The sequence below is a fragment of the Corvus kubaryi genome, unplaced genomic scaffold (assembly GCF_017639235.1).
Source record: "Corvus kubaryi isolate FWS band 111438036 unplaced genomic scaffold, C.kubaryi_AGA036_p1.0 74, whole genome shotgun sequence".
Lineage (NCBI taxonomy): Eukaryota > Metazoa > Chordata > Aves > Passeriformes > Corvidae > Corvus > Corvus kubaryi.
In genome coordinates this window covers 9,436,541-9,460,803 of record NW_024582061.1, presented here as the reverse complement: position 1 = coordinate 9,460,803, position 24,263 = coordinate 9,436,541, and the positions used below count along the sequence as shown (strand labels likewise).

Below are 24,263 nucleotides of genomic sequence, written 5' to 3'. Positions count from 1 at the left end.
GACAAATATAAAACTCATACCAAATTGATTTTTTGCATTATATATAATTGGATAATGAAATTTACCATCAGAGGTTGTCATTGGAGCCAAGAATTTAGAGTGATGGGACAAAAACCCTATTATATGGTAAAAAAAGCAACCTAGTTTGCAGTAACACAGAAGAAATATTGAACTGTCTACTTCTGATCTCACAGCAATATCAAAATTATTTAACATACAGTTTTGGAATGAGAAGATCTTATTACTGCATTTTTATATTTTTCCCAGAGGGCTGATGCTGGAAGGTCCTGAAGTAGATTGATATCAGGTCACATTTGGTGTGGCAGCTCCTGTGTTCTCCTGTCAATTAACTTAAATAACCAGTCTGACTACTACTGGCTCTATCAGATCTTGGAGTTTCTTGCTCAGTACTGTGTAAATCAGCCATGGAAATTTAGAGTTAAAGCTACAGATAACTGTTGCTTGTTAAAATATTATTGCTTTGGCACAGTCCTCAACTAGGTTGAGGTAACTGTTGGATTTTATAAGTTGGTGCAGGCCATAACACTTCATAGCAGAGGTATTTCCGGCTCTTACTTTTTAGCCAAAAATGTAAAATGTGTTAAACTTAGCATTCTGATGTTTCTTAGTTTTATGTCTTCTTTAGTACTTTCTTGCATTTTTTCATTAATTCACTTCCTCCGTCTCCACTGTGCTTCTCCATTGGTGTATCCAGCCCTTGACAGGCCTTTCAACATCTCTGTGGGGCAGGCTGGCTTGTCTCATCTTGCTTCAGCAGCTGATATTTCCTCTGTGTGCTCCTTGAAATATTACACTGATAAAATTCTAAGAATAGCCATACTGGGACAGACTAACAGGCGAGCACACACAGTACTTCTGCATGCTGCCCTCCCAGCTTCCAAACATTGTCAACTCACAGACAGTCCCAGCCAGATTTGATCCCTACATAGCTATTTTTATACATGCAATGCATTTCTCCTTCTTAAACTAATCCATACAACCTCTGAATCAATTGGAAGTTTTACTGTCTACAGCATCCTTTGGCAAGGAGCTCAAAAGGTCACCAAAGCACCCGTAAGTGGTGCTTTGTTTTATTCTGAGCTGGCTCTTACTTCCATTAGATGCTCCCAAAATGTCCCTATTGGAAGAGAGAGTAAAGAAACCTGATTCTCTTTCACCCACTCCAGGTTGCTAATGATTACACAGACCTCTGGTCCTTGCTACCCTGTGCCATTTCTTTTGTAGAGTGAAGGCTCCTGGCTTTCTTAGTTGGTCCTGATATAGAAGCCGTTCCACACCTTTCCTTGTTGTCTGTCTCTGACCCTCTTCCAGTTTTACATTCTTTCAGAAATGTCCCACTTCTGGTCTAAATTAAGACATAAACCAGGTTTCACTTTCTCCATTTCACAGTGGTGTCCATGAGGTCATATGGCAAAATAAAAATGGTAGGAGAAAAGAGGATTGCATAGAGAAATAAGCTGGTGTTATCTATCTTTGGGAGCCAGCAGCTTCTTGTCCTGTGCAAGGTCCCTTCCCTTCCTTTCCCTTCCTTTCCCTTCCTTTCCCTTCCTTTCCCTTCCTTTCCCTTCCTTTCCCTTCCTTTCCCTTCCTTTCCCTTCCCTTCCCTTCCCTTCCCTTCCCGAGACTCAAGGAAGGAGAGGAGATCAGCCTAGACAGAGAACAGGAAACCTTTAAAAAAGATTATTTTCTGCATCAGGGAAACATTTCCTTTTGTCCTGGAAGCTGGAGAGGCAGATGCCAAATGGCCTTTTGTTATGAATGATCTCTGGGGGCCATGGGCTGCAGGATGCTGAGAGCTAATGGGTGAAACCGCTGGATAATGTTTGTATGACAAGAAGCCCTCACCAGCCATTCAGGACCTTCTTCCCAAAATTTGACATGTATTAACTGCTTCTCTCTGTGCTGAATACACTAATTTTGGAGTGTTTCAATTTCCTTAGCCATCTTCATGCCTTTATCACAAAATTTTATCCCTCTGACAAACAGCGTGAAATTGCTTGGCTAAGAATGAGAAGCTTTGTTGAAAAGATGTACAAGTAAGAATATATATCCTTGTTCTTTCCTTTGACATTTGAGTGTTTCAAGACATAAAGACTGGAAAAGACAAATTTGTATAGAACAAGAATTCTAATGCCATCCAAAACTTGAAACTGCCAGAAGCCTTTTACTCTGCTTCTTACAAGAAAGAACAAAGTCTGAATTAACTCAGTGCCAGCATATTCATAATTTATCTTTCAGAAAATGACTCAAAGAAAAGACATTTGAAGATGAGACGGCTTATTTGTTGTGATCTTGCATCACAAGTCATCCACTGGTTTCATTCTATCTCTTTGTATAACACAGCTGAGTATTAGATCTTGGAGTTTCCCACTTCCTAAGACACCTCGATCTAACCTACTATTACACATTGGAGTTACAGAATTTCAGATGATTATCCAAGAGTCTCACAGCAAACCAAAAAATATCCACAAGAAAGTAAACAGAATAAATATAGCTGTTCTAAATGTGTCCATTGCAATTCTCAATATGTGAACCGAAATGGAAGAATATTCTTTTCACTGTGCAGTTTGTAGGAGCAGATCTCCAGTTCTGTTCTCCCCCAGAAATGACCTCCCTTTCTACCCCAACAGCTTCATTTTCCTCCTCCGTTGGCTTTGTGACAGCAGATGCTGCCAAGCTTTGGCAATTTGCCACTCAGCACCTTTCCTTGCCGGTATCTCTGGGCGGAACAAGGCCGGCCTGCCCCACACGGGATACCTGTGGCACCCGCTGGAGCGGGCCTGGAGAGGGCAACGGAGCCGGGCAAGGGGCTGGAGCACAATTCCTGTGAGGAGCAGCTGAGGGAGCTGGGGTTGTTCAGCCTGGGGAAGAGGAGGCTCAGGGGGGACCTTATCGCTCTCTACAACCACAGGAAAGGAGGGTGTAGCCAGTGGGAAGTCGGGCTCTGCTCCCAGGCAACTGGGACAGGATGAGAGCCCATAGTCTTAAACTGCACCAGGTTCAGGTTGGACATTGGGAAGAATTTCTTCACAAAAAAGGGTGACTGGGCATTGGAATGGGCTGCCCAGGGAGGTGGTGGAGCCACCGTCCCTGGAGGTTTTAAGGAAGGACTGGACATGGCACTCAGTGCCACGGTCTAGTTGACAAGGTGGTGCTCGGTCACAGGATGGACCCGATGATCTCGGAGGTCTTTTCCATTGATTCTGCGATTCTGTGTAATAAAACCTGGCAATGGCTTGTGATTCAAGACCACAGCGACCCTGTCGTGTTCCTCGAACGCCCGCGGTCACCGGCGCCCTCCGAGCGCGGCGCGGCCCGGGGAGGGGCCCCGGCAGCCGCCATGGCCTACAACTCCCATGGTGCCCAGCGGCGGCGCCGCTGCGCGCGACGGGCGCGCAGAGACTGCCGGGGGCTGGGCCGTGCGCGGGGGCCGGCGCCGATGGCGGCAGGCGCAGGGGGCGGCTGAGGGAGCCGCCGGTGCCCGTCGCGTCCATCGGCCGCCGACACCTCGCCCGCCCTGTCTCTTCCCCCGCCGCTATGGAGGCGCTGATCCCCGTCATTAACAAGCTGCAGGACGTGTTCAACACGGTGGGGGCCGACATCATCCAGCTGCCGCAGATCGTGGTGGTGGGCACGCAGGTGAGGCGGGCCGGGCCGGGGGCGCGGGCGTGGGCGTTCGCCGCCCTGAGGGCAAGGTCGGCGTGTCCATCGCGCTTCCGCCGCTGCCGACCCGCGGCTGTCTCCGCCAAGGGCACGGGGGGACGTGGCAGGCGAGGGCGGGTGCGGCGGGCGGGACGCCCTCGGTGCCGGCGTTCCCCCCGCACTCCTTCCGCGACTCCGCTGCCTCACCCCCGACCGCCCTGGGAGCGCCTCGTGCGCCGCCCGCCCGCCCTTTGGCGCTTCTCCGTAGCGGTTCGAGCGGGCGAGGAGCTCCGCAGGGCTGCGGGGAGGGCCGGGGCCCCCGTCTCCCGTGGCTCCGGCCCGCACACCGGGGGTGCGGGTGGCGTCGGGGGACCCGTGGACCGGCAGCCGCCCCAGTGCGTCAGCGTGACCGCCATCGCTGCTCCGTCCGTGGCTTCTCTCCGCCGACAGCGGCCGTGAAGCGAGGGCCGAATGAAAGGGATGTGGTAGCGGAACGGCATCTTGCAGGCGTGGATGGTTCTCCTTTCCGCCCAGTTCTTGTGCCGTTTGGACTCTTAGCTGGTGATGGCGAGTGAAGGTGAGAGGCGAGGCCGGCGGCTGTTGGCTGCAGCAGTTGCAACACGTGCGTGTGAGCCCGGTAATGCTCCTGGGCTCGAAGATAGCTCCGACCTCTTCATATCTCTTCAAATGGGATGCTGCTCTTCAGCAGAACTTTTGGCAGCTGAACATGTCTGACCAGAGCTGCAGGGAGTAGAAGATGAAGCGTTGAACAGAAGTAAAACTTGAAGCTAATGGATCTCTCATTTTGTTTCTACTGAGTGTGCTCTGCTCCTTGACAATAGCTTACTCACCAAAGACTTTAATACCAAATACTCTGCACGCAGGATTTTTATTAAATAACTTAAAACACCAGCTGTATGTGTAAAGCTTGCAGGTTGTTGAGGTGTGGAATAGGTTTCCTCAAAGCCGGCTACAGTGCCAAAATGGCTGTGAGGCAGCCACAACTCATTCTCTTTTCCCACTGTACATCAGATACATTCACTGACTACCTCAGCCACTTTATAAAGTAGATCTGGAATGCTTGAATAGCATTCAAGAGAGGGAGAGACTGGTAAGCTGTGTTGGGTACTTGCTGGTTTTGTGTCTGATAGGAGTTGATCGCTTTATGAAGACATTTCACCTTCTTTACATGAAAAATTACACAAGCAAGCTGAGTGTTTCTTTTATTCTTTTTATTCTCATGTTTCGGTTTCGATCTGCAACAGAAAGTGCTGTACAGAGGTGTGGCATTTTTCTGTGTGAGATTTCAAAAGCATTTTTTCCAGTTTCACTTTATGAAACGTATTAAAGTGGCATTTTTGAAAAACACTTTTAAGCAGCTCTGTCCCAGTTATCTTTTCCTCGGTGCAAATCCTTTTCGTAAGTAAATACTGAGAGTTAAGACAGTATTGACATGTGGTTGACTTCAGCAGTCTACCCATCAGTACCAATATCTACTCAGTGCTGTATTCAGTATATTTATAAACCCCCATGAATTAGGATGAAACTTTCTATCAAGCCAAAACAAAGTCCTTTATGGACTCTGGAAAAATATATAGTAAAGTATTTTGGGTTTTTTTTGTTTTAGTCAGAGTTGTTGGAAGAAAAAAAATTGTCTTTACTGAAAAGGATAATTCTGTAGATTTTTATTTTATGCAATTAGTTTTATTTTAAATAAAATTTTATTAGTCTATTAATTTGAAGTTAGTTTATTGGAGACCAGATTTCTGGAGATGTGTCAGATATGGCCTTAGAGCTGATAGTTTTGCTGCTGGTAGCTTTCTTTCTTTTTTTTTTTTTTTTATTTTTACATGTGCCTTTTAGACAGTCTTGTTTCTTGGTGAAGTGCTACGTGGCCTTTAAGTTTGTTCACACAGCTGATGTATTTGTAGCCCACTGGCATATGCTGTCTTTGCTTTTTCTTCCTTAAATAATATTCACAATGAACAGTCTTGGATTTTTCACCTCCATTTTACTTGTAGGAAACAAATGCTGCCAGTTAAGACTTCTGTAACTCTCTGTTAGTTGAATTATGCTTTTTTCTTCCAATTTGCCAGTTGGTTTTCTTAAATGACCTTTTTACATATTCATCAAAGAGAAGGAAAATGCTTTTTTAAAGTAGTGTTTTCTGTTTATTTTTCTCACCTGTCCTCTCTCTTCTCTACCCTTGTGTTGTGTCGTACTCATGTCTTTCTCCAGTTCTAATTATTCTGTGCATTAAGTTAATTCTTTCTTTTCTAGAGTTTGTAGAACTAGAAGCTGTTAATAAGCCTTAATTCAGCTGTGAATATTTTCTGTTTCCCGTGTTCCCTTTCCCTCACCTCTCTTGTTTGGGATTCATTTCCTACTGCCCTTGTGCCCTGAGAAATTGAAATGCTTTAATTTTTCCTCTTTCTAGATACATTTTGGTGCTAATTGCAAATTATTTCTCAGTAAATTTTGCACATTTAGATGGTCTCTTGCACTTCTAGTGGTTTTCCTGCCACTCAGTCATATGAGAATTCCTTCTCATTCTCCCCATAAGTATTGTGTAAGTTATTTCTGTGTCCTAGTACAGGGTCATTTAAGAAAACTGGGGACTGTGCTGATAGAACTCAGAGGACACCTTCAGACTGCCAGTTTTCCTTCACTGTTTCAGGGTTTTTCAGCCATTCCCAGATAGCTGTTCTATTTTTTCCCCAATTCAGTATTCCAGTTCCATTTTTAGAACTGTATGACTGAAGGGGAAAAAAAGAAGTGTCCAGGTTAGGGATATGATATAAAAATATTTGTTCAATAATGCTGTAATGCTCAGTATTCTGGTTTACATAAATGCTTTGTGATCTGTATTTGTAAGGGATAACAAGGTGATATTGAAGAGTCTCAACTAAACACATTAAAACTACAGTAAAAGGAGGCAAGGGGAAGAAAAGTAGTTTGGTTAGTTATGGTCTTTTGTATGGATAGGTGGTATCACAAAAATTAAATGTCTGCACTACAAAAGTGGGCATAAGATTTAGAATAAATTTAAGAAAACCAGCGAGACAAAAAAATATCTGCCTAGAAGTATGTAAAAATGAATTGTCTTTATTTTTTGTGCCAGTAATTCTTGGAATATGTTTCGGGTTTTTAGTATTCATCAGCCTAGTTATATGTAAACTTTAGTGTCAGCTTTGTAGCAAAATTCTCCTAATAGTGACATTATAAAAACACCTTGTAGGCTTTATTTGCACTTGGTAATGTTAATTGGAGATATCATGGTGAAATTGATGTAGCAACTGATGAAATTCACAAGTGAGATTTGGAAGTGACCTTCCATGTGTACATTTATGAATACTTTTGCTCAATCTTCTGTTAATGCCATTTTGAGACTTTCAATGGGGAGGTGTAGTTTACAGTATCTACTATAGACTTCTGTTGGATGTTCCCCTGGGGTTGGCTCACAGAGGAGCATTACATTTATTCCTTTTTTTTTACTGTGTGGAGTAAGTATCATGTTTGATATTTCAATGCTAGACCACTTTTTGCTGCAAGGAGGAAGGTTTCTTGATTTGAGGCAACATCCCGAGCACTTGAATATGTATAAGTTCATATTCTGGTAAGATAAATAGTTGAGATGGTAATTTGGCTGTTAAGAAGTTGAAAGCAATGGGAAGGTAATGTACAATCCTGACGAGTGGGATAAGGGGATGAATCCAGCAGATGCTATCAAAGAATCCCGTCTGAGAGAGACTGGCACCTTGGTCTGAAACTTCAGGTGCTGTACAGGGCTTCTGTGACTTCCCCTGTCAGGGGAGCAGAAATTTAAGCCGCTTAGCTCATTCAGTGTAGCCTACATTGTGTTGGCAAAAAGCCGGTTTGAGGTGAAGGAAACTCCAGCTTGTACCAAGCAACCAGGAAAACACCATGCCAAACAAAGCTGTCTTCCTCCCTCCTTTCTTGTTGGGTTGTTGGTTTGGATTTTGTGGGGAGTTTTTTGTTTGTTTAGATTTTTCTTTGGGTTTTTTGTTGTTGTTGTTTTGTCCAAGGATCTTTCCTGGCATTTCATGCAGATGCAAAAACCCATTTGTATCTACATTTGAGGGATGTAACCAGAGTGTAGCTTCTATGCTGGCTGGGGACAGTTTGTTTTTTCTCCCAAATATTTTGTAAACTTCCTGGTTTCATTTGGGTTTTTTTCATTGTTTTCATATCTGACATTTACAGTCTCTGGTTTTGGGTGTAACTGTTTTCCTTTTTGCCATCCTTTGCTCCTGTCAAGTCATGCCCTGACTGTTCTGCTGTTTGTTTCAGACAAGCAGCAAAGTGAGGCTGACATTAATTAGCTGTTTACATTTACCAGACATAATATAAATGTTGCTGCTGATATGATACAGTGCAAACGACGTTTATGTTGTGCTGTTTCTTTTCTCTGATGGGCTCCCTGTGTTTCTGAACAGCTGAGCTTTTTGGGTCCTGGAGGTTTCTTTGATTGGAAGGATGGCATTTTCACTGTTTCTATCTGCACACTTAATATGAATTAAAATAAAATGATAGGTCTACTAACTCGATCCTGCATTTTATCAATATGAATTTTTAATATGAAAGCAGTATTAAACATCATTTAAAGAAGATACTAATTTTATTGTTTGCAAATGCCTGGTTATTTTGGAAGAGTGGAGAGTCTGCACAGAATTCACAGTTGGATGTGGATAAAGAAGTCTTGTGCTTCTCTTCTTTTGTTTGTGTGTTTTGTTTTGTTTTCTCACTGGTTTTGGTGCTTTACTGCAAGGGTCCTGTTCATCTTGTGATTGGCAATTGTTTTTCTTGGAAAACCTGTATTTTAATTAGAGCAGGTGAATCTTGTATGTTGTCTAGGGGGCACAGTGCACAGAAAAATATTTTCAGGAAGATGGAGGGGAAGAGTATTAAAACAGCACAGGCATTTGTTTTTCAGAATCTGGAGAGAAAATGGCTGTGTAGTTCTTGTTTGTTCTTGTAGTAGCCAGAAGGTTGACTAACTTAGACATTTGGGGGTTTGGGTTTTTTTGATAATACTGCTGTTTAGAACTTTTAAAATTTGAAGATACAAGTTGGCTTTGTTTTGATTCACTTTACTGCAAGTCATGAGTATAGTAGTATACACAATACTACGTAAGGTCAGGATATCTGGCTTGCAAATGTGAATCTTCAAATACCACAGTTCCATGATGTAACTTAGAGTCTGTACTTGTTTCTACTCAGATGAGGCGTTTTTTCTTAAGTGAATTATTGGAGGGCTCAGGGAATTAATGTACTGAGGAAGAAAACATCTGCTAATCATTGCTGTATTTGCTGTTGTTTGGCCTGTGTCTACAGTTAGATATGGTGTAAATGTGGGATTTCTGAAGAATTTGAACTGAGCTGTGCCAGTTCTAGCATTTCTTACTGCTTGTACATAAGCTGTTTTATGTGGAGGTAGTTCCTGAGACTTCAAGTTTCTCCCTGACTTACTCAGGAGAGCTCTCTATTCAAGTAAACGGGGAATGCCCTGCAGGAACAACAGTCTTGTAGTCTGGACAAGATCTTGCATGTATTTTGAAACAGTGAGCAGTGCATGATGCTGGTTTCACTGCTTTCTCAAATTGGGATCAGCCTGTTGTCTCTTTTGCATCTTTTAGAAGTGTAATTTTGTTTCAAACAATGTCTTAAAATAATTCATTTGGCCTGCTTATAGCTTTAACATTCTTTTCTGGTTAGTAAATAAACTTTTTAATTTGTTAACTGTTTACAACCAGCCTAGCTTGAGGCGTTCCTAGTTTGAATAGGAAGATTTTGTTATAATAGCTGTTCCAAGCAAAGCAGTTCCCTTGTGGAACTGCTCTGAAATTGCATGTGTACTCACCTTTTATTCCAGAATAATTCACATTTGCAAAATAAGGAAAGAAGAAAAATTCTGCTGCTCTTTAGTTACAGCAGGCTGAACTCTTCTAGGATGGCTACTGCAAATAACTTTTTAAAGCACCAATTTGGGTAATATTCCTGTGGATGAGGTCCCAGCACAAATGCAGTAGCTTTTATTTCCCAATGATAGAATGAAAATTTAGGGAATTGTAGATGTATGTATTGCCAGGAGCATGATTTACCAGCAGGACTTTGATACTTCTTGGATGACAGAAACTGCAAAATTGCCACCATTTCATCTCAGATGTCAAAGCAGATGCATTGCTTTCCTTAATGGAACTCTTCAGGAATTATTATTATGTCTCATTGAGAAGTCTCTCTTACTTCACAGCTCCTTACTGTCATTCTCAAATGTCTGTGTTGTTGTGCCACTCCAAATGGTACAGGGAATTCCGAAATCACTGCCTCTATTTTCTTGTGCTGTCCTGTAGTTAAGTCTGTGTTGTGTTGCAGGAATGCTTTGCATTTTTTTCCTACTGGATGAGATAGTAAAAAAAGTTACCAGTTTGCCCTGTTCAAAAGGAAAGAGCTAAGTTTTCCAGTCCTTTCAACTAATTTTTGTTTTGGAAGTTTCCCAGTAATTTGTTGGATATGTTTCCTTAAAAAAGTTTTTTTTCCACAGATGATATATTGTGCATTGGCTCCACAAAGACATTATGAAGTCTAAAGATAGACAAGGGAAAGCAGGAGATGCTTGTAAGATGACTTGAAATTTGTTGCAGCTGATACAAGTTCATTATCATTTTAATAATACTTGAAATATACAACAGTCAACAATCTGAGCAAGTGACTGTAAGAAATTTGATGGTGCATCAGTGAGACTCCAGGAGGGCCTTGTGTTAATTTGCCTTCTTGCTTCATGGACTTCATAAGAGTAAGAGCTGACTTTGCTTATTTACTGAGCTAATTGGTGGGACCCTGTGAGCTAAAGGACTGTGAATCACAAGAGACCTGGCATTCCTTTAAGGACAGCCTCATGGAGCACAAAACAATAGTCTGTACACTTGCTTGGGAAAATGAGTGGAGGTCTAAGGAGAGCAGTACTGAGGGAACTTATGACTCGGCCTCAGCACAGAAGACTCATGCAGGGGGTAGAAATGAGGACAAGCTCGCTCAGGGATATAAAAATACTGCCTACATAGGCAGAGATGGTGTTGAGAAGGCCACTGTTACTGGTAGGGGACATCAGAGGCAAGAGGAACTTCCAGCACTGTATCAGCAGTTAGGAAAAAAGAGAAATGAGGGTAAGAGAGGCTTGCTGCTGACTGTGGCAGGTGATCCAGTGGCAGTGAATATGGACAGCACTGAGGCACTTGATCCTTTCTCTGCCCTGCTCTTTGCCATCAGGGTGTTCTAGGCTGTTGTCCCTATAGACAGCAGTAAAAGTGGAGAATAACTCCATGGTGCAAGAGGATTGGTTCAGGGTTCTTTTTCTGATATGGAGAAAACATCTTTGCATTCTGTTTGGTGTAGGGCGCGTGTCTTCTAAAGTAGGAATGCTAAGGAGGATGCGGAAATAGAGTAAGAGAGCCAGTGAAGTAAATGGGATAGGATGAATGTGAATGGTTGCTCACAGTGTTACTTCAGCATTTTCAAGACAGAGTCTCTTCCACTTGACTTGTCAACGACCCTGAAGTGTTTCTGAAAGTAACATCTCTGGCTGTTAATGAAGCTGGAGAATTATAAAATCATGCATTTGCTGTGTGCTGCTTCTGAATTCCTAAAACTGTGGTTTGTAATGCAGCAGATTGTAACCCACATTTTCTCTTAAGAATTAGTGTAATGGATGGGAGCAGATGCCTTTTGATACTTAAGTGCACACAGTTGAAATACACAGGGACAAGTAAAGAAGTAATGAAGGACAGGGAGGCAGAGCAACCTCAGGAGGACTGTTAAAAGTAGAGATGCTGGCTTTTTGGAGTGGATCAATTCTTACGTCTTGCAGCTTCTTAATTTGGGAGAGTAAGTGCACAATTGTTTCCTAGTGACTGCCCTTCATCCTTGATTGTCAACATCATCTTCAGATTAATCTAAACAAAGATGAACACACAGGTGTTGCAGAGGCAGTGAGAATGCTGACAAGGTTTCAACACACTCTGACAGTATATATGATGTAAAATATGTCAGTCCTGTGTGCATCATCTCTTTTTGTCTTAGTACTTCTGGAAAAAACGGTTTTACTATCCACCAGACTCCGGTGTTTCTCTGTGACATTATTGGTGGTTGACAGAGCAGAGTGTAAAACACAGCCATGGAAGTTTGACACAAAGGTTAAAGGAGTGACACAAGATGTTCCTGTATTTGCTCCACCTTTTTTTCTGAGCAATCTCTATTAACTTCCTCTAGATATCACAGCTAATAAATAGTTCATATTAGGATCAGATATTAGGGTCCCAGAGGGAAAATCTGCCTCATCTTCTGTGAAAAGCTAGAGGTTGTTAATGCTTTTCTGGACTCATCATTAAATGAATTTGTGGATTTCAGTCCATGCTTAACATCACGACGAGCATTTCAGTGAGATTGACAGGACAAGTGTGATGCTTCTGCACACTCACCTAAAATTGCTGTGGTACCTTTGGTCATCAGAACTAGTCTCTGTCTACATCTATTATTTGAAGGACTGGCTGAACTGACTTTGTATTCTTAACAGACCCATATCCCACTGGCAGAACAAGATCAGCTTTGTGCTTACTGCCTTCCTCAGCGTGTTCCCAGACAATTCTTGGTAATGGATGCTAAGGAGTCCCGATTAAGGAGTGCATCATTAGATAATTGTATTCCAACAACAGATTGCTTTAGTTGGGAATGTAATGCAATTTGAAAGAATTTCCTGATGCATGGAGTACTGTAATGTTTCATTTAGTGTGTTTGCAAAGGATCCAGATTGTTCCTTCTCCGTCCGGAGATAATTGGGGGGTGGTGTAAGACGCAGTGGGTTACTTCTAAATGTAGCTTGGTGTGTGCCCATTTTAGCTTCCAGCATTACCACTCCTTAGGAAGGACTAAAGCAGCAGTGTGCAGCAGCTTGTCCCATGGATTTTTGGTTTCCTTTCATGGTGAGGTTCTTGATAAGGATTCCAGCTATTTATTACTATACCTTATGTGCTTGGATTATATGTTCATGAGAAGCCACTTCATCTTAGTTTGATCTCCAGCCTTTTGAGACTGAGTGATAATTTTTGCCATGTCTAAGAAATCTTGCTGAAGAGACCACAGAATCATCAAGATTGGAAGAGACCTTTAAGATTATTTAGTCCAACCATCAACCCAGCATAATCACCCCAAACCATATCCCCAAGTGCCACATCGAGATGCCTCTTAATGTTTGAAATATTTTTAATAAATGAAACACTGGTCTTTTTTGGTTTTTTTTTCCAATGAAGCAGATGAACCTTTATAATCTCCCATTTTTTTTTGGTTTTCACTTCAACAAGGCATTTCACTTGTTTTAAGTAAGTTTGTTGAGAAGTGGTTTGTTATTTTTCACTGTGAAGTTTTTTTTTTTTTTCAGAGTCTGTAATATCAGTAATTCTTCAGAAGTGTGCCAGAACAGGAGCTCTCTTAGGAAGGCTTGCAGACCTAGTTCATGCTTTGGTCAGGTTGTTCTTAAATTATTTTGGTAAGAATTCAGTGCCCAATGGTCTGTTATGAGCTCCTTGCAGGGAAGGTTCCCAAAGTTGGGTTTGGAGAAGGACAGTTGAAGAAAATTATTAATTAATTTCTAGGGGAGTCTTTTGAAGGAAAAACAAATTTTCATAAGGCCATATTTCTGTTAGACCCTGCTTTTTTTCCAAGTCTTTCTAGACCATTGATCTCACTGCTGTCAAATTCGATTTAGATTTACTCTGAAAAATGTACATCATGTGCATTGGTATGTTTGCCTATTGAGACAAATGATGTTTTTGATAAAACATCTTTTTTTTTTCTGTGCCACAAAGCATATACAATAAAGTGGTACAATAAAAGGCTTTCATTTGTTGCTGTTCAGACTTTCTAGGGGTTTGGCCTTGTATTTTATTATTTATTTTGTAGTTCTGCATACAAGTCCTATTTCAATAGGTTATAAAGCTCATATGATATATTCATGTCTTGTTTTACTGCACTAGTAGAAATGTGCTGTCTGATAGTAATGTGTTGCTTGACCTCTGATGTATTTTTCATTTTTAGAAAAGTCACTTAATGTCACTAAATGTGTGAGATTTAAAGATATTCATCACTTCTTTTATATCTTGTCATGCTAGGTTATATACTCATCATTTACTTGTAGTCTCAAATCTGTTATTTCAGAACGGGTAGGCTGAGTGGGGGTTCTATAGCAGTTACATAATGCACCTTCCAGCTGTCAGAAGCATGTGTTGGTTTCCTTTTTTTTTTTTTTTGGTTTTTTTTTTTTTTTTTGTTTGTTTGTTTTTTAACAAACAAGAGAGTTGTTTAGTAGTTGCATTAATACAGAAACATTTCCTAGATGGTGGCAATGACAGAACAGATTTTCTCATGGCATCTCTATGTAGACTTAGAGCTGCAGAAAACTGGAAGAGTTGAATACAGTATTATTAAAAAGACAAAATCTTCTCAATCAGACTGAGTATTCTGTTGACATAGCTGGGTCTGTTGTTTATTGTTAGTTTTAACATGGTACTGGTTGGGAATAATTTCTAAAACCTAGATTTTCACAGGTGCTTGTTGGACCAATTATGAATCTTATACAAAAGTCCTGCAGGAGAACATTTGAAATATAGATGCTCAAAGAGCATTTGTAATTTCACAGCCTTTAAGTATTTCCCAGCTTTTTACAGTTTGTTGTTATTTAGACAGATGTTTGCAGTCAATGAAGTTGTAAATACTTAAATATATACAGAGAGAGAGAGTGTGGGATGCCATGAAACAATGTTTGTTTCTATGTTTAGGATGCAAAACAATGTCTGTATTTATGAAGCTGATACATTATACAAAACCCCCCAAACAAAAAACTCCACCCAACCAACCCTCAAACTGAAAGGAATATAACATTGTAGCACCTTAATGTGCTCAAGTATACATAGTTAATATATGTTTGTGTAATGCTGCTGCTGGTATTAGTACAGCCAAGCCCATGTTAATTCTAACAAATACTAACAGAGGGGTAAATTCCTCAGTTTACGAAGTTTTGCTTCAAGATCTTAGAAAATGACATAGTAAAAGACATAGAATTTCTTTCTGAGCATTATAAAGCAAAGCATTTTTTCCCAAGAAATGTTTCTGGAGAGTTTTAATATTTGTGGTAGAAGATGTTAAATAGGAGATTAACTTTTCTGAAACCTGTTTTGTGTTTAGTTTAACCTTAAGAGATAAAAACCATGGGACACTTACAAACCATGTAGATAGATATCTGTTCTGAGTAACAGTAACCTAAAGCAGGTTTAGATGGTTACTGGCTTGTAGCAGACTTGTGTCCTTCAGTGCCTGTGCAGTGACTCTGCTGTGCCTGCAGGGAGTCTGTCATATGCTCCTTCGGGCACTCTATAGCAGAGGACAAAACAGAGTGCTGTTTGCAGGCCAGATGAAAGCAAACTAAAATATCACAGCATTTTTAGGTGAAAGAAAGTAATGTAGCTGTATTCTGCTTTTCAGAGCAGTGGAAAGAGTTCTGTGTTGGAAAGTCTTGTGGGGAGGGATCTGCTCCCACGAGGTACTGGAGTTGTCACCCGGAGACCCCTTATTCTGCAGCTGGTGCATGTTTCCCCAGAGGATGGTCGGAAAGGAGCTGGAGATGAAAATGGTAAGAGAGAGCCAAGAATGTGTTTTGCCTATTTGGAAAGAGAATTCAAATCTTTCTTTTCTTTTAAATGAAAAACCAGTTGCTGTAATCTTAAAACTCTAGTATGCTTTTTAGAACTTGCTTGGAAGAAAACACAGCTGTTGACACATTTGTTTGGTCCATTTAGCAAATGTCCTGGAGTCAAAAACTTTTGGGTATTCAAAATATCTTTAATGTTTTAAGCTTTCTTGTTCTTGGGAATTTCTTTTGAGAAAAATAGGCCAAAGAAAGCATTTCAGTTATGAAGATAATTGTCTAGAATGTAGAGAACATGGTTTTCTTGTGTGTGTTTTTTGTCCCCTCCCTTTTTGCTGTATAAATAAGGTATTTCATTGAGAGGGTGATGAGTAAAGAAGTTTTTAGAAGGAGGGTAGGAAATAGGTAAGTTGTGAATGCAGTGAAAGAAGGAGAAATTAAAACAAACTTGTAGTAGATGCGAACCAAATTGAATTGACATGTTCTATAGCTTACAGATGCCACCTTACTGGGTTGCACTGAGAGACTCCAAGTGCATCAAGCACAGCACTTTAAATGTTCTGAAGCTGTTTAGTTTGAAGCTTATCTTCAGTACTGCTTCTATTTTACCCTTCAGCAGATCATGAAAGTGATCTCAGTTGTCCCTCGGGAGTTTCAATGCTCATTTTATACCAACTAATGCTCCTGATCTTAGGAAGGAGCAGCAGGGGCGTATCTACTTCTGATTGTAAGATACGTTTTAGCTTTTTTAAGTATACAGTAACAACTGCACACACTTTTGTTGGCGTGATAAACTTGGGGCTATAATTAATTCTCATTGTGTTCAAATTTTTCTTAATTTATAATTTGACAATAATAAGTCAAGGTATCAGAAGTTCTTTACAGTATTTGTTTTCCTGTAATATTTCTGGCCTTTGGGTTCTGAAGGACAGCTACTAGTATTGTGCTGTTTAAAAGGTTTAAGCTCCAATCTTAATTATTGTCACAAGCAGAGAACACAGTTAGGGTTCACAACAATTAGCACGCAAACCATGTGAGAAATTGTGGGGACAGTTCAGGCTGGAAATGATCTCAGGAGACCTCTAGTCCAGTCCCCTCAAAATAGGGCCAACTCTGAGCTCAAGACCAGGTTTCTTGGGTCTTTATCTGTTTGGGTCTGAAAACCTCCAAGGATGAAGAATTCAGTCTCTGTGCAACTTTTTAGAAATGGCACATTTGATGTCTTTAAATAGAGTTTTAAGTTGCTTGTATTGTGCAGTGTATAGTTTGTATTTCTAGAACTTCTCAGAATGCTTGGATTTTGAGTTGTAGGGTAAAATATTATTTTGTTCTTCTCTGCAGCTTTACAGGTGTAAAAGCAGGTTTTGTAATTGCAGTATTCTGAGTAAAGGCAGAGCCTTTCTGTTGTAGGTTGCCTTTGATCTAAGGATTTGGATTTTAAATTTAAAAAGTATGAGGATGTGGGGCTAAATTATTATTTATGATGCCCACTTAGATTTTTTTGGGGAAAACAATCAATATGCAATATGTACATGTTATAATCTCATCTTGTTCCTCTGAGAGAAATGTAGGCTTGTTTGGTAAAACCAGAGAAACCTTTATGATCTCCCACTTGAGTTTGAAATGTCTCCTCTTTCCAAAATTCAGGCAAATCATGGTCTAGATGGTGTTGTCACTGCTCTGGTTTAGCTTATGTTCAGACTGTGGTGTTACATCTGAGAAGATGGGATCAAGTAGCTTGGAAAGAAAAAAGATGGCAGCCTCTTATCCTGGCTGTGCTGTGTGACATTGTAGTAAGTGCCATTAGAAGTCTAATTTTAGAGGTAATTGTATGTGTAACGAGGTGGATGTTGAGGTAGGGTTGAATATGGATTTGGGATTTCCCAGAGGGAAATAGTCTTGCAGAAAAGGATTTTATCCAGATGAGGGTTTTCTTCTTTTAGTTGAATATTGGACAAGGGAGTATCAGTCCTGGCGTGCTGCTTTCTGAATGCTGGCACGGAACTCTCTGTACACACTGATACTTTTATACAACTGTCTCTCTCTTTTGACTTCTGTTTTGTGATTGTCACTTGTATCCATCCTAATGCTTGCTCTACTAGTGTTATGTATTAACATAGCCATTTCAAAATAGCTCCTACTCTGTAGTTCTTACAAGCTTAAGTGTTATCTGTTGGAGCATTGGCATCCAGAAAGCTTCCCAGTTTTTAACGCACTTTTGACTGCTGTGCTGTTCAGTTAAGGAGGGAAAAATGATACCCTTGTACTGTGGTCACTGCAATAAATCAAGGGAGTCAGAAAATACCAGAGATAAATTTTCCATTAAATATGAAGTTCTCTATTTTTATAACGTGTTTTTTCAGGCTGGTCTGTATATTCTACAGAGAATGTGTGTAATTTGATGTGAAGGAAATGTTCTCAGCATGCTTTTGCTGTTTATTGTTGGCCTCTAGTGATTCAGCACATATGGTGTGTTTGATGTGATGATACCACACTGTGGTGTTGTCTGATCAAATTGCAAGAGAAGCAGCACTTATCAGAGAACTGGGCCTGGACTTGTGAATTATTAAATTGGTCTTGCAGTGAAGACCTATAATGGTAGTTCAGAAATGGAAAATAAGAGAGAACATACCAGTGGCCAAGTAGGAAATGCTTATAGGTTCCTTTTTATTGTTTGTTCCAGGATAGGAAACTGAACATTGTTCAAATTCTGAACAGACAGAATTGATACAGAACACAGGAGCAATTAATACAGATCCATTGCTTGCTAAATCAACACTGTTTTTTCAGCCTTTTACTCTCTACTTCAGATAGGAATCTCTTACCCCTAGCTCCCAAACAGTGTGGCTTGCTTCTCTGGACTTGGCTTTGTAGAAGCATGAGAGAAAAAGAGCTTTCCCTCAAAAGTCCTTGCAATCTAGTTGGTGTCAAGGATGGGAAAAATGGTACAACCTACAGAAGGGATTGGAAGAGGTGCACATTTTCCTCACAAGTTCACTTTTTTTTTTTTTTAAATTTAGAGAAAGAGAGCTAGGAAAGGATGAGGTGACACGACTTGGGGGAAAGAGAGTACAGATAGATGGTCATCTTCTCGGTCCAGGATCTGTGAAGATATGAAAACTAGAAACCTTGGAAGTTAGTATTTGGGAAGTTCTCATTGCCATGCTGCAGGAAATCCTCTGTGGTGCTGGCCTTTTATGACTCCCAGCAGCTTCTCTGTGCTCCCATTGTAAATGAATAACATTTCTATTGCTTTAGAAAGGCAGACGAAATATATGAATAACTGAAGTCAGTAATCTTTGTATTGTATTGAGCTTCTTAAAGGAATATTGTAGAGTAGGATGGAACAAGTACAGTTTGGTGGAGGGCAGTCCTGAGAAAAATGAAGTAATCTGTCTGCTTTTCCTGTGCATTTATTAAGGTTTTCAAGTCTCACTACAGGATATGGAAAACCAGAAAAGTATAGACTGTTGCTTTATCCCAGAGATGGGGTGGGGTTTTTTTTTCGAAAAGCAGGGTCTGTTTGTTCTTAACAGCTGCTGTTTTACTAATTTCTTATAATGTGTAATACTGGATTTCATGATGACTAGAGTGTCATTTCCTCACACCTTTATCTGGCATTTAATCTTTCATGTAATCAGGTCATTATTCTTCTGAATAGATTGCCAGAAAAGCTCCCAGAAAATAGCATAACTGGGGGAAGACTGTTTTACCAGTTAAATGAGTGATAAAAAACCATTCTACATGGAAACCAGAACAGTGGGTTGCTGAATGTGGGCTAATTAAAACACTTTCTCCTTGCCTTGAGCAGTGTTACATTTAGAGAAATGCAAATCCTTCCTCCTTTCCTAAAAACTCCTTTCCATTAAATTAGATCTATTGGGAAACTTTTCCATAGGTATTAGCAAGTTAAAATGCAGTGTCTCTGACTTGAGTGTGTCTTCTTAATATTTATTTTAAGAAGCTTATAGATAATAGTGAAAAAAATTTATTTATATGTAGAACTAAGCCTAGTACCTAGCTGCAAATTCCCATGCCACTAGAAAGAGAATAATTTAAGACTAAAACAGTGTCTGAGAAGAAGTCATCTCCCGAGGAGGGACATAACCAGAGAGTGCCTCGTGCATATCTTTCAAATGTAACAGTGGCAGTATCTTGCTGTATTTTTTTCTTCCTGGCTTTAGGCCTCTCTTTACTCTCTTAGATTCGATTTTTAAGAGGAGATGAGCAATACAATACTGAAGATATTGTAGTTTCTTCCTCTATGTGCATTTTGCTTTATTTACTCTGAACAGTAAATAAACTAAAGCTGTTTAATAACCTGGAATGAAGGAACCCCTGCACTTATTTTGGATGCTGGTATGTCTTTTTGCCTATTTGCCAACCAAGACAAACAAAAGCTTTTTCCTAGTGATGGTTTTTTCATAGCTCATGTGCCTGCGAAACAGTAGGGATGAAAGTTTGCTTTTTACAAGTTCTTCCTTAACACATCCAATCCATCAAAATCATATTTCTATTGATGATACACCCACCTTTGACTGAGCAAGACATCAACTCTCCAGATGAACTAAGCTTTTCAAACAGAGGAGTTGATTATTGTTGTGCTACCTACAGTTTGTACCAAACAGGCGCAAACCAAAAATGTCTTCACCAGTTTGTTTTGCTTCTTGCACTTTCAGGGTGTTGTACAGAGGTCACAGGAAAACAGAGTTGTAAATTCATCAACCCTTCAGTAAGAAGTTGGTTTTTTTTGTAATGGAATTTGCATAAATACTTTGAAAAAAATAAAAGTTGAGAAAGGTGATACATATGTTGTCTCTTCTTAAATCTGTCTCAGAACTGATGTAATTCTTTAATTTGAGTCTTAAAAATATTGATGCACAGCATCAGGTTTCCTTCCCATACAGTAACACTACTTCCAGTGACATTAAAAATGTTTCTTTACTCGTTCTGGTTCTTGCCATGAGTAAATGATGAGAAACATATTTTGCCAAAGAAGTCCGACTTTGTGGAGACCAATGGTACTGTTTTCTGTGCTTAGTTAAGAAAATACTTAGAGCTTTTGGAATTAGGTGAATGGCAGTAATAGTCATCATCAAGTAAACTTCGTTGTATAGAGTATCTGATTAATATGCGTCATTTATATGTGTTTAGTTAAGGTCTTATTTCTGTGCATACTATTAATGTTACACACTCTCATCAATACTAGAATAGCATGCACATCTGTCTGCATGCATTTGTGCTCTTTGTAATAGAATCTGGTACTGAAAATTAATAAAATGCTATGTTAAATATGATTAAAAATGTTAAACGCCATTCAATGCTGTTTCTCTTTAACTGCAGACCCTGCTACATGGAAAAATCCAAGACACCTTTCTAAAGGTTGCCTTTATCCACTTGCTTTTTGTCCCTACGCCTTAAGTGCATGCTTATATACACTAATCACATACATTTCATGCCACATGGTTGTTGATTACACTTTTCCTTTTACACTTCAGCTACTGTGGTGATTATTTTGCTGAGTCTTGTGATCTGATTGATTTTCAGTTTTCTGACCTTGTTGCATTAGAATGAGATGATTTTTGCTTTTCTTCTGTGCTGTTGCTGCTTCATAGAACTTCCTGCACTTTTAATTCCCAAATCCTTAAAAATATTTGTTGATCAATTTTGTTAAATTTCAACTGAAGTGAAAAAAATATTTTGAAAGATTACTTGATCGTAGGTAAACTGTGTTTGCCAAAAGGCCAGATTTCTTGTAGACTGTTCTTGTAGAGCAGATTGCTGTGTCAGGGAGCACAGAGGAAATGACCACAAGCTAAAAATTGGAAATGGAACTTTCCCCTGATACTTGGAAACCTAGTAGTGAAAGTGTGAGTATCTTGCAGTGTGACTCAAACTGCTGCCTGTGCTACAAAGCAGGAATTGAACAAAACCTTCTTTGCTGATTCTGGGACTGCTCTTGCATAGTCCCCAAGTAATTCTGGACTTCAGTGGTGACTGACAAGAGTGAAGGTATTTGGTCCTTGACAGATTTGGGAAGAGACATGTTCTCCTAAGGCTTCTGTGTTATGCACAATTCTTGTGTATTTTCTGTTTGCTTGGTTTTAGTCCTACAGGTTTTTCTAACTTTTTCTTTTAGCTGTAATTTGATCTCACTTGCATGGTAAAAGCAAAGATGCTAAAAGCTAGCCTTTTTTTCCCAGGTTTTTTAAGCTATTGCTAATAATTATTTTGTTTTCTGTTACAAGCTGATACTTAGTGAACAAGACCATGTCTGAAAGATTGTAGGATTGGCTCAGTCACAGTTAGGAAGGTGGGCCTTGTGTGAGACAAATAAGACATAGTAGTAAGGTGCAATGTTTCAATAGACAGAATCATAAATCTATTTATACCGAGCTATTTAACATCTAACTGTAGAAAGCTAACTAATTTTTCTTTTGCTGCTTGAAATAAAAAACATGTAGTTTTCAGTGAACAGGCCTTGGAAAAATGTTATTAAAACATCTACTTCTTCCTCATGCATCAATTTTTGTTTTCAGAGGTAGATGCTGCAGAATGGGGTAAATTTCTTCATACCAAAAATAAGGTATGTTTACTCTCTTGATGTAGTAGCAGTGTCATAAATATGTTAACATATATATACTTAATTCTGTTATCTCTTCCCTTGACTTTCCTGAAAAGATAATGACTGCTGGCATTTATTATGCCTGCTGCACTATATGGCAGAATATTGAGGATTTGGTGTTTCGCTTTTTATGAGTACAAAACTTTTGAAAACATAAAATGTCTGTTGTGTGGGTCATTGATTCCATTGAGTTATTTATCACAGTCCTTTTTGGTTTATTTTGTTGATTATTCTATTTTGTGCATTGCCAAAGTTAGAATGGATTAGAAAGACAAGGATAGGTGTAAGCACAAGTCATTTCAGTCCATTGACGAATTGGCTACTTCAGAGGTTTATTAGAAAGCTCTGAAAAAGAAGGAAGAACCTCATGTGCATCAGGGTCAAAGAGCAGAGCCTGAGATGACCTAGCGCTTCAGGAAGAGAGTCAAAGCATAATTCTTGCTTGAAGAAAGTAATATTCTTGTTGGCAGAAAAATTATGTAAGTGTTTATTACGTTAAGCTGATTTCCTCACCTTCTTGGCAGTGCTAGAAATTGAAGGAAAGCTAGAAAGGACCATAGAGGGAACCCAGTACAAGGGCAGCTCTCTGCTAACTTATTTTGCATTGGTGGCAGGAGAACAGGTTTTGCAAGAATGGAAAAATTTGAAAATGAAGCTCCCTTTGTCCTCTTCAGGATGAGAAGTGGTTTAGGCTACATGTTGTTAATTAACTTCAAATGATTACAACTAGACTCAAGATGGAATTAAGTGTTTGAAATTCTCTTTAGGTGGACACAGATTAATAACTTGTCTGACATTAGTTATAAGTGCTAAAAACTGCCATGTCACAGAATTAGTCAACAGATTAAATACCTATTTCTGTAATTTTTAGCACTGATGATTCCTGTTAGCATCAGCTTAAGGGCTAATAGTAATTCTTATATTTTTCTCATATTCTGTATACTTAGAGAGTTTTTCACCATTCCTTGGAGAAGAATGTTGCAGTTAAGTAGGTGAATGCTGTCTTTGATTCTTAAACTTTTTTTTTCTTTCTTCAGATCTATACAGATTTTGATGAAATTCGTCAGGAAATAGAAAATGAAACTGAGAGGATTTCAGGAAACAATAAGGTAAATTCAGTACTGTCCATCTGTTGTCTTGCTGTTGATTTTCTTGCTGCTTAAACCTTTCTTAAAGAGTTTTGGCAGCTAGGAGTGAAAAGCATTTGACTGTTCTAATGAAGAACACGGGAATGCTGCTTGCTACCTTGAGATTTTTTCACTGTGTTCATGAGATAAATGACTTCAGCTAAAAGACAGAATTGTTGTTTTGCTCCAAGATTCTGTAATAAAAGTGCAAAAAAGAAGTTTTTTTCAGTTAAACTTGCTTTCATTTTGCTTCATACCTGGCTTTATGTGTAATTATAAAATTGGCTGCTGCCAAAGAAAAAAGAATTGGTTACCAGACATGTGGCTTTTTTTCCTTGCTGTGTGTTTTAAGGTATGTGGTGAAAGAAAGTCTTTGTAGTATGAAACTACAGCCTTTGGATTTTCAAGTGATGCATTTAAATAATCCAGGGCAGTAATTATTACTTGTTATTAATGTATTTGTAGGGGATCAGTCCAGAACCGATTCATCTTAAGATTTTTTCATCTAATGTTGTAAATCTGACTCTTGTGGACTTACCTGGAATGACAAAGGTAAGATGCAGTGCTTCTCCTCTGACTCAGTGTGTATTTTTGAACAAGGTGTGCCTGCTTACTCTTTGCCATTGTTCTGTATTGTTAGATAACCTGCTTTCCTCGGGTTAGATAGTGTTATATAAATTTGATTTGTCTTCTGGTGTAAGATTTGGGTTTCTGATGCTCTTTGCTGATGTCAGAGGTAGATTTGCTTATGTTTTTCCTCTTTCACATATAACTGATGGTAGGTGTGTGGGCTGCATGTTCCTTTTCATAGAAGAGGTAGCACTCCAGGTGTCAGAGCTGTACCTGCAGATAGATGAATATTGGGCAACTTGGAGAAATGTTTTTCACATTGCTTCTCCAGGAGCTGCTATGCGTGTTTTGTGTAAGAGGCTGTATAAAGGAGAAATGTTCAGATCCTGTTTGTTCAGGTTACATATGGAATAATTTTCTGAGACATGAAGATGACAAGATGACTTCTTTCCCTGCCCGTGCACATATACACACCCCACTCTACCAGTTGTGCATGTGGTGCTTGGACACTAATCCTCATGCAGGCATAAAGACACAATTTTGAACAGTTCCATATTGGTTTTTT

The 24,263-nt window shown here is 39.7% G+C and overlaps 1 protein-coding gene across 5 annotated transcripts in view; it reads left to right on the top strand.

Annotated features, from left to right (window-relative positions):
- The first annotated feature begins 3,426 nt into the window (after positions 1-3,426).
- Positions 3,427-24,263, top strand: part of DNM1L (dynamin 1 like) — a 36,287-nt gene continuing 15,450 nt past the window's right edge. For 2 of the 5 annotated variants that reach the window (XM_042050450.1, XM_042050448.1), the window contains exons 1-6: positions 3,427-3,660; positions 15,214-15,361; positions 20,720-20,758; positions 21,916-21,962; positions 23,039-23,110; positions 23,594-23,680. In XM_042050450.1, the coding sequence (XP_041906384.1) occupies positions 3,559-3,660; positions 15,214-15,361; positions 20,720-20,758; positions 21,916-21,962; positions 23,039-23,110; positions 23,594-23,680 (495 nt within the window). In that variant the 5' untranslated portion in view covers positions 3,427-3,558. The remainder of the gene's footprint in view (positions 3,661-15,213; positions 15,362-20,719; positions 20,759-21,915; positions 21,963-23,038; positions 23,111-23,593; positions 23,681-24,263) is intronic. The other 3 variants (XM_042050449.1, XM_042050451.1, XM_042050452.1) reach the window with 3 other exon arrangements.